This window comes from Muntiacus reevesi, chromosome 20, assembly GCF_963930625.1.
Source record: "Muntiacus reevesi chromosome 20, mMunRee1.1, whole genome shotgun sequence".
NCBI lineage: Eukaryota > Metazoa > Chordata > Mammalia > Artiodactyla > Cervidae > Muntiacus > Muntiacus reevesi.
In genome coordinates, this window is record NC_089268.1 from 25,731,356 (window position 1) to 25,741,619 (window position 10,264).

The 10,264-nt window shown below is 42.5% G+C and overlaps 1 protein-coding gene and 1 non-coding gene across 2 annotated transcripts; both read left to right on the forward strand.

Moving 5' to 3' along the window:
- The first annotated feature begins 4,318 nt into the window (after window positions 1-4,318).
- On the forward strand, window positions 4,319-7,417 carry IL17A (interleukin 17A). The gene is made up of 3 exons (XM_065913078.1): window positions 4,319-4,345; window positions 5,478-5,674; window positions 7,007-7,417. Exons 1-3 carry the CDS (start codon window positions 4,319-4,321, stop codon window positions 7,242-7,244), a joined length of 462 nt encoding a protein of 153 aa, XP_065769150.1. The 3' UTR covers window positions 7,245-7,417.
- An 877-nt stretch (window positions 7,418-8,294) lies between these two features.
- TRNAG-CCC (transfer RNA glycine (anticodon CCC)) lies at window positions 8,295-8,367 on the forward strand. Its single transcript has one exon. It is a non-coding gene; the product is annotated as a tRNA-Gly (tRNA).
- The last annotated feature ends 1,897 nt before the right edge of the window (window positions 8,368-10,264 follow it).

The window sequence follows — 10,264 nt, forward strand, 5'->3', positions numbered from 1 at the left end:
CTGGGGCAAAAACTAATTTTATCAAAAGGGAAATTGAGCCTCAAGGACATGAAGTACCCAAAGGGATGCGTAGTTAATGGCAGAGCTACAGCAAAAACCAAAGTGCTCTCTCATTGGGTGTTCTGGTGGTTTAGTCGCTAAGTCATGTCCAACTCCTATGTTCCCATGGATTGTAACCTGCCAGGATCCACTGTCTATGGGATTCTCCAGGCAAGAATACTGAAGTGGGTTGCCATTTCCTTCTCCAGAGGATCTTCCCAACCCAAGAATCGAAACTAGGTCTCCTGCATTACAGGTAGACTCTTTACCGACTGAGCTATGAATTTCCAGTCCAGCACTTCTTCTGTCTCAGCAGGCTGGGGTATAAACCTGAACCAGCTGTCTCTGTAGACAACTACCCTCCCCATTCTGCACACCATCTTTCTACTTCTGACTCTTTCTCTAGCTCAAGTGTGCATCTGAGAAATCCGTGCTGCTCAAGACTGGGCACAGCCAGCTCCGATCACCACCTCAAAATGATCATTTTTACACTTTTGTGAAAACTCATTTTACTTCCCATCCTTATGTTAAAGCAAGGGTTGGTACTGCAAAGGACGGCACACAGGGTGTATTTCATTGGCACGGGAGGCAGACACAGACAGGACAACTAGAATCAGCTTGTCCCCTTTGGCCAACAAACACATTCACCTTGACCTCATCCCTACCAAACAGCAGAGGCAAGAAATCTTCCTTTTAAGGATGGTCCAAAACAGATCACAACTTTACCACACTGCTTTCAAAATGATCAGGATGGAAAGTCAAAGTGTTAGCTTAGGTCAGGGGGATGCAATTGGGTCCCAAAAGGAATAGTCAAGTTCCAAACTAGCCAAACATTCTTCATATTGTAATTCAGTCAAAATATTGAACACTTCCTATTTACCAGATACTATGTACAGTGATACAAAGCCTAATAATATCTGTCTAGCAGGAAAATCAGATATGCAAACAAATGACAGGTGATACACTAGAAGTATACATGGACAGCTGTGTGCTGGAGAGAAACCAGCAACACAGAAGCAATCTGTGAAGACCTAAGTTGCATAAAGCCCCACATGAGGTACCATAGATGTTACAAAGGTGAGTAACACGCTGGCTTTGAAGGATGACAGTAAAATCTAAATTGGAATAAACATATGTCTTAAACATACTCTTCCCAGCCAAATAAAATACAGTACAAAATGAAGCAAGGACTTCCCTGGTTTTCTCATGGTTAAGACTCTGCATTCTCACTGCAGAGGGCCCAGGTTCAATCCCTGGTTGGGGAACAAAGATCCCACAGCCATGCAGTTGTGGCCAAAAGAATAAATAAACAAGTTACTGTAGAGGTAGGTAAAATGTCGTGTTGTGGGAGCTGCTCATTCCAGCTATAGTGATCAGGAGGGAACTCCAGACCCAAAAGACACATTTGAACTGGATCTGGAAGGACAAGGAGAATTCTGATATAAACTGAGGATGAGAAAGGGCATTTCAGATACAGTACCTAATGAAAAGCGTGCAGGCATTACAGATCTCCCTTGACTTAAGATGGTATTACAGGGAATTCTCTGCTGATCCAGTGGTTAGGACTCCACACTTTCACTGAATAGAGCATGGGTTCAAGCCCTGCTTGGGGTACTAAGATCCTGCAAACTGAGAGGTGTGACCAAAAAAAAAAAAAAAAAAGATGGGGTTACATCCTGATAAATTGGAAACATCTTGATGTGAATGTATTTAATACACCTTAACCCACCAAGCATCATGGCTTAGCCTTGCCTAATTTAAGCATGCCCAGAACACTTACTTTAACCTACAGTTAGGCAAAATCATCTAACACAAAGTTCATTTTATAATAAAGTATTCAATATCCCATGTAATTGACTAAATAATGTGCTAAAAGTGAAAAATACAATGGTTGTCTGGGTACAGACAGTGGGAAGTGTATCAGTTGTTCACCCTCGTGATTGCATGGCTGTCTGGGAGCTGCCACTGCCCAGCATCACAAGAGAGGACAGCACCACATTTCACCAGCCTGGGAAAAGATCAACATTCAAAATCTGAAGTACAGCTTCTAGTGAACACATATCACTTTTGCACATTGCAAAGTTGAAAAAATTATAAGTCGAACTATAATTCAGGGACCATCTGTAGAATACTCAGGAACTCCTGAGTCCAAGTCATGGAGTGTGGTGGAGGGTGAAACTGTAAAGTTTGCAGATGTTCAATACTAAGTCAAACATTTGAAAAGACCCTGATGCTTGGAAAGATTGAAGGCAGGAGGAGAAGGGGACAACAGAGGATGAGATAGTTGGATGGCATCACCGACTCAATGGACACGAATCTGAGCAAGCTCTGAGAGTTGGTGATGGACAAGGAGGCCTGGCGTGCTGTGGTCCATGGGGTCACAAAGAGTTGGACACGACTGAGTGACTGAACTGAACTGAAGGGGTTTACATTTTGTTCTGTATACAACCAAGTAAGACAAGACACAATCAGAGCCATACTTTGAAGATCATTATTGCAGGAATGTCGAAGGTGGGTGGAAGGCAGCAATTGGGCAATTGAGCAAATGTGGCTATTAAAACAGTTCAAGTACACAAATGAGCCCATCTATGGAAAAGAAACAGACTCACAGACATAGAGAACAGACATGTGACTGCCAAGGTGGTGGTGGGGAGGATAAGAAATGGAGTTGGGGTTAGTAAATGCAAGCCATTTTATGTAGGATGGATAAACACCAAGGTTTTACTATATAGCACAGGGAACTATATTCAACATCCTGTAATAAAGCATAATGGAAAAGAATATAAAGAGAATGTATATATGTATAACTGGATCACTTTGCTTTACAGCAGGAATTAAAACAGGCTTGTAAATCAACTATACTCCAGTTTAGAAAAAACAATGCAAGTGGGTGAGAGTCTGAGTTAGAGGAGTGACAGTAAGCCTGGGAATAGGAAATAGATGTGAGAGACACAGCATCTGCTAAGGTGGCTACCTGATCACACGTGGAGGAGGGACGGGGAGCTCACAATGACTCCATGCCTCCAAGGGTAGGTGGTGAGGTCAACACCAGAATCAAGGAAATCAGGGCAAGCAGTTTCCCACTTCCTCTTCCCACTGTAGCTGCTTCGTCGACCAAGGTCATCCATCTACCATTACCCCTGAGATTCATCTCTTCATGGCCTTCCTCACTGATTGGTCAGGGTCTGTCTAGCCAGGAAAACACCCCACTGCAAAGAAGGGGCAGAGAGAGGGAGTCATGTCCCCAGCCACATCTACATCCCTCATTTTATCATCCTTGGGATAGACTTCAATGTTCCCTAGGAGAAGCCACTCTCAAGGACCTGCCTGAAATCAAAGTTCAGCTTACTTAGAGAGTGGAGAGAAAAGGAAGGAGGGACAATTTCCTTCTCTTTTTCCTTCTTATCCCCCATCTCTCCCCTCCTTTCTTGTTGTTATCATTGTCTGCTCTTCGCTGCCCTTCCCTTCTCTACCCTCGCCGCCTTCCTGCAATCTCTACCTCCACTTTCAATTCCCCTCTTTGTCCGGCTATGTTTCCTCATTCCTTCTTCCTCCTGAGGAAGTTGCTTGGTGACATGCAGTGTTAGACATGTCTTTAATAGCAAATCTCATGTCTCTCAAATCTAGTTATTTGTTCCTCTGGCAGAGTAGACACTGAACAAAGCAGGCATTAAATCAGTGAAATAATATATCCTGTCATCGCAAAATTATGTCTTGATATTTTGTTGGTTTGTTGATATGGTAAGACCTTGAGTAGTTTCTGGAATGATGCCCACCACAACTGGCTAGGAAATCTGGTGGGGAAAGGCACTATAGAATGGGAAATCAAGGCATATGGCAGAAGAAGACTGTCAGAAGTTTGAATATGATGCCAAACTTTTATTTCCCTATGAGCTGGTAAAAGAGAGGACATCTTTTATGGCAGCTTCATGCTTGCCCATAAATAAATAATTTCTCTGTCTCTGCTCAGCTCCTGACAAGTCATAGTTCCTTGAAGAATGAAGAGAGGACATGGTCTTTAAAAATGGATTTCTGTTCTTCCCATTATCCTTCAGAAGCAGATTATTACCCATCATGAAGGGGTGGTTTTTCTTTGACCTCATTTTGGGATGGAACTTTTAACCAAAATGGTGTCACCCCTGAACTCACTCCGACACGCCAACGCAAGTGACCACAGAAGGAGCAAAACCCTATAAAAAGAGAGAAGATAGCACTACACTTTGTCCATCTCACAACGAGCACAAGCTCATCCATCCACAGTGAACTGGGAGGAACTACCATGGCTTCTATGAGAACTTCATCTATGGTGAGTCCTGCACTCATGTGTGATGCTCTTCTTGATTTGAACCAGATCAATTTCTGGACTGCGGGCATGAAATTCTGGATTCTAACTATGGAAATCCAAGAATACAGTCTATGTAGGAAGGGAAATGAAACCCTTGATAGATATTTGTCATTATTTAGCATTTTCAAGAACTGTTGCGTATCAGTTTGAAAGATGAGGTTAAAACTGAAAGATAGCTATACTGGGGCTAAACCACACAAGAAGCATCACGTGACATTGTGCTGTAAGAGAGAATGCTTATTGAAAATCTGTTTCTCTGGGCACAAGGGATTTAATAGAATTCTTCCGCAGTGTTTTTCTTTAATTCAAAATAAGATGGGTCACTATCCTTGAAGATTTAATGTTTTGGTAGTGACTCTTCTTTCCATTATTGTATTATTACACTATAGTCTTGGTACACTAACCCTGTTTTCTTAGGTATGTTTCCAAATTTACATATATTGATTCTGTAGTCAAACTGGGTTTCAAAAAAGATACTTTAAAAATATTTTACAAACAGAGACCGTTTATTCTAACCTAAAGTCATACATGCGTCTTTTTTGAAACCCAATTTGATTATAGAATCAATATATGTAAATTTAGAAAAACTGGGAACTATACTTAAGAAAATATAAGGGGGGTTGAGTTTGGGCTTGGATGTTTGCCAGTGGTACCAACAGAATTTCTAACTGATTCTACGTGGATTTTCTACAGCCCTTTATTTCTAAGGTGTACATTCCGCAAAATGTAAGGGGAGAGATCAGTGGTGTAGGAGGGCATTTTTTCCTAGAAAATCAAGGTCATTACCCTTCCAAAGACCTGAGAGTGATGACTGATACTGATATATTGATGACTTGCCATTTTCACTAAAATTTCTGTCAACCAATGAATAATGTGGTTTTTCTACATTAAAAAAAAAATGTTTGAGACTGGTAGAAATGGTCTTAATATCACTTTGGTCATCTCACCAGCTTTTCACTTAACATATTTGAAAATTTAGTATAGATTATCCTGGACCATAAAATGTTCTCTACTATCAGCAATTCAATCATCGCCACAGTGTGTTAACAAAAACCATGTAGTACTAACCCAATCTACCTCTCTCTCCATCCAGTCACTGCTACTGCTTCTGAGTCTGGTGGCTCTTGTGAAGGCAGGAGTCATCATCCCACAGAGTCCAGGCTGCCCACCTACTGAGGACAAGAACTTCCCGCAACATGTGAGGGTCAACCTAAACATCGTTAACCGGAACACGAACTCCAGAAGGCCCACTGATTACCACAAGCGCTCCACCTCACCTTGGACTCTCCAGTACGTAAGCACCCCAGATAAAACCTCTGCATTCTTCTACATCAGAAGAACGCATTACTGACAGTTAAATCACCTGAGGGGAGTGATATTACTCATTCAGAATCTCCTGTCAAACCTGGAAGAGGCTTTGTGCAAACCAGTGATTCTCCAGCTTTCTTCTTATAGATTTCTTCCATAGACCACAGCTCTCCCCAGACCATCCATGACACCTAGCCTACTAGTTCTTGATGTCCCCAGAATCCACCCAAATGAATGGTGGTCATCATTCTGATATTTATGACACCCCAAGTCTATTGTTTATTTATCCAAAAAAGAAACAGACATTTAGCATGGGAGGTTAGTACTAGAATTCTCTTTCCCAGGGCTACCAGCGAATACCCTGGTAAAGTTTGTTGATAACAACAATTAATTAACTGGGATTTTTGTGCTTTTTTTGCTTGTATTAGCACTGGGAAAAATAGCTTGAATCCCAGGAGAAGAAGTGTTCCATTGGGTGTTTCACCCCTTTTGGACTTAGTCTTGAATTACATCCCCAACAGACTGACTTTTGCTGTGTCTTTAATACATGTGTCTTGGTGGTGGTTGTGGTTTAGTTACTAAGTCATGTCTGACTCTTGCGACCCCATGCACTGTAGCCCACCAGGCTCCCCTTTAGACCCTATGATGGATCAAATACAAAATGTATTTTGATAATTTGATTTAGGCAAATGACCTCAGTTATGTGGAGCCTACAGATTCACCTGTCTATAAGGTCTTTTCTTCTTACTTCTACTTACCAAGAATAGTTCAAATAAATGAAACTAAGTCCAGTCCTTCTTTCAGCCAGAGGAGAGGGAGAAGGGAAAGTTAGAGGGGCTTCAGATTTTGTTTCCAGCCCTTCCTGTCACCCGAGGGCTTTGTTCCATCAATGTGTTGTCAGATAAACTTGGGTGCCTTTCTTGTTTCAAAGACAGACTTCAGTAAGTCAGATCAACAGCTATCTTGTTTCTAGATGACTCTTTTACTTTTTTTCATCTATCAAATGTACCCTAAAAAAATATCCTTTATGACAGACTTAAATCCTTTCTGTAGTTTCAGTCTATCTTCTTTTGTTTATTCTTCAAAGAACCTGGGAAAAGTTGATCATTGTTTCTTTTTTCTATAACACTTCATGGGCTTCCAAATCCAAGCTTTTCCCAAACGGCTTCTTTTCCAGACTAACAGCACTTAGAGAATTTGCAATGCCCATCATTTGTCCCCCTGTCAATTTGCCTCCCTTTGCATACTCATGTTTGATTTCCTTAGTGCCGTACCAGGAATTCACTTTCTTCCTGGCTTTTGTCTCCCCTGCAGCCGCAATGAGGACCCTGAGAGGTACCCCTCTGTGATCTGGGAGGCCAAGTGCAGCCACTCAGGCTGCATCAATGCTGAAGGGAAGGTGGACCATCACATGAACTCTGTCACCATCCAGCAAGAGATCCTGGTCCTACGGAGGGAGCCTCGGCACTGCCCTCACTCCTTCCGGCTGGAGAAGATGTTGGTGGCCGTGGGCTGCACCTGTGTCACCCCCATTGTCCGCCACGTGGCTTAAGAGCTTTCTGCCTGACCCCTACTCCCCAAATTAGTTAGGCTTTCTGGGGAGTAGACCCAGCCCCATTTCTGACCAAAACCATTTATGTATTTAACAAGTCCTGAAATAACTTTGGGGCATAAGATTCCACTTTGATGTATTACATGCTTTATTTTCTATTCTTTCAAGACAAGTTTCCAGATTTGTGAATATTATTATTTAAAAGGTAAAACCTATATTTATATGAGCTATTTATGGATCTATTTATGTTTCATAAGTCTTTAGAAAAAAAGGTGAAATATATGAGTATCTGTTTTGCCTAGGGAAATCCTAGATAGGATTAAATAGCAGTTGAAAATTTCTGAGCTTGTACTACATATGGCTATAGAATTTTCTCTTCCTTACCTCTTTGTAGTACATGACACAGCTGAAAAGAGACTAAATTTAGTTTCATATTTATTAACTTAATTTTGTAAATTATTGAGACATTACAAGAGAGACAGCAAGACTAACTGCTCTGTTAAACTGTTGTCATAAAAACTATTTGTAATAATAAAGTTTGGGAAGAAAATTTGCTTCTTTGTTCTTTTTTCATTAAAATGTCTTCAGAGAGGCCAGAATACTGGAGTGGGTATCTGTTCCCTTCTCCAGGGGATCTTCCCAACTCGGGGGTAAAACCAGGTCTCCCACATTGCGGACTGTATAGGTATCTGTTCCCTTCTCCAGGGGATCTTCCCAACTTAGGGATGAAACCAGGTCTCCCGCATTGTTGACGTATTCTTTACCAGCTGAGCCACAAAGGAAGCCCAAGAATACTGGAGTGGGTAGCCTATCCATTCTCTACGGGATCTTCCTGACCCAAGAATCAAACCAGGGTCTCCTGCATTGCAGGCAGATTCTTTACCAGCTGAGCTACCAAGGAAGCCCTTCAGAGAGGTCAGCCCTTTCCTATTTGGAAGGGTATGCAAATTTATCAATAGAACAAAACAAAGCATGCCTTTGAGTAGCAATACCCTCCACCTGCCCCAATTCCAGATTCTCAGTTTTACCCTTCAAAACAATAGCGGGATTTCCCTGGTGGTTCAGTGGCTAAGACTCTGTGCTCCCAATGCAGGGGGCCCAGGTTCAATCCCTGGTCAGGGAACTAGATCCCACACTTTGCAACTAAGACCTGGAGCAGCCAAATAAATATTTTTTTTTTAAAAAAAAGACAATAGAGGCTGGAGACCCTCATACTATTATCCAGTGCTACGGACACATGCACTCATGAATAAGCAAATAAAAACAATGGCCCTGGGAAAATGACATATCTTTGCTAAAAAAACGTACAGGAGGGGAAAAAAAGATCCTCACCAAAATAGGACCTGAGGTTTGGCAGGAAGGAGGAAGTTTTGGGAGAAAACATTGTTTTCAGACTAGAATGGCCTGTGTCTCCCCGAGCTCTGGCTGCTTTTGAAGATTAATGTCAACCAGAGATCTAGAAAAGAACATTTCTCTCTTCTCAGGCCATACCCCTAGGACAGCCCCTCCAGCCCTCAGCCTCTAATTCAGGGCAGTCCAAGACACTGAAAAGAGCTTGGCAGGAAGGAGGAAGTTCTGGGAGAAAACATTGTTTTCAGACTAGAATGGCCTGTGTCTCCCCGAGCTCTGGCTGCTTTTGAAGATTAATGTCAACCAGAGATCTAGAAAAGAACATTTCTCTCTTCTCAGGCAATACCCCTAGGACAGCCCCTCCAGCCCTCAGCCTCTAATTCAGGGCAGTCCAAGACACTGAAAAGAGCCACTGGGGCAAAACAAACTTCAAGCATGAGAAAAGTTCAGCCTAAGTAAAATAAAAACCGAACTGTATTCAATTCCAGAGTAGTTTCATGTTTCAAGTCATAACCATATTTCCCCATCATGGCCAAGCAAGTCATCTTGCCCTACTTCTGGGCAACCCTGAGAATTCTCAAGCTGGTCCCACAGGCTCCCTGCTTCTCAAAAGACCACCTTCTGCACTACTTTATTCCCTATGAACTCCAACCCCACCCAGGGAACCATGGCTTTTCTCTGCTTCTTTGCCAATTCCAAACCCAAGGTCATCTTCTCCAGCCACGTCCTTCCAATGCTTCTGTACCCTGAGATCTTGAGTCTCATGACCATCTCCCATCATGGTCTTCATACAAGGAATTCACTGGCTGCTACTACTGAAGGTGTCTCACAGTCTCTGCTTCAAAACCTCTCCTTAAAGTATTGCTGTTCATTTCTCTTGTTTTCCTTGAATAGTAGTGGTGAAAATAAATGGTGTTTTACTTTGGGATGATGAGAAAATGGCATATACCACCACAGTCCTAAACCATGATTTCTCACTAGACTCTATTCCTGGGAAATTTGAGAGTGGGAAGAGATGGTTGCTTTCCAAGCCTCTTCTCCCCTGATATGCATTACTTTCATTTTCCCTTCATTTCCCTCAGTTAGCACTATCATTCACGCCATCACCTCTGCTGGAGATCTGTGAGGCACACTGACTCTTCCCTCTTCCTCTCTCTCACTCCTGACACCCACACATCCCCAGATTCATGAAGTTTCACTTCCTGAAAGTTCTCCAATTAACCCTCCCCCTGCCCAGGTTCAGGACGTCACCTTTTCTCGTTTCTCTCCTGCTATTGGAACAGCTTCCTGCCTGTTGTTGCTGCTGTTGCTCCTTTCCCTTCAATCCATCCTCCAATATCTATCTGTGGCACAAAATCGGACATAACCTGGCCCTGGTCCTGTTCTGTCTTTAATCTCATGTGACTTCCTATTTGATATTTCACCCTGCCATTATCAAGTCCTTGCTGTGACTACCATGCTGTTCTTGACCTCAGTACCTGCATCATGTCCCCTCTGTCTTGTATGTCTTGTATGCCCTTCTGTCTCACATGCCTTTCCCACCCTCTGTTCCCTCTATTCATACCCTGCCAGTATGGTCTGAATGTTTGTGTCCCCTCCAAATCCAAATCCTAACCCCCTAAGTGATGAGATTGGGAGGCAGGACCTTTGTGGGGTCATGAAGGTGGAGC

Coding starts and splice junctions, on each gene's coding strand:
- IL17A (XM_065913078.1), top strand. CDS start 4,319: ATGGCTTCTATGAGAACTTCATCTATG. Junction 4,346..5,477: donor CTATGAGAACTTCATCTATG/GTGAGTCCTGCA, acceptor CTCTCCATCCAG/TCACTGCTACTGCTTCTGAG. Junction 5,675..7,006: donor ACCTCACCTTGGACTCTCCA/GTACGTAAGCAC, acceptor TCTCCCCTGCAG/CCGCAATGAGGACCCTGAGA.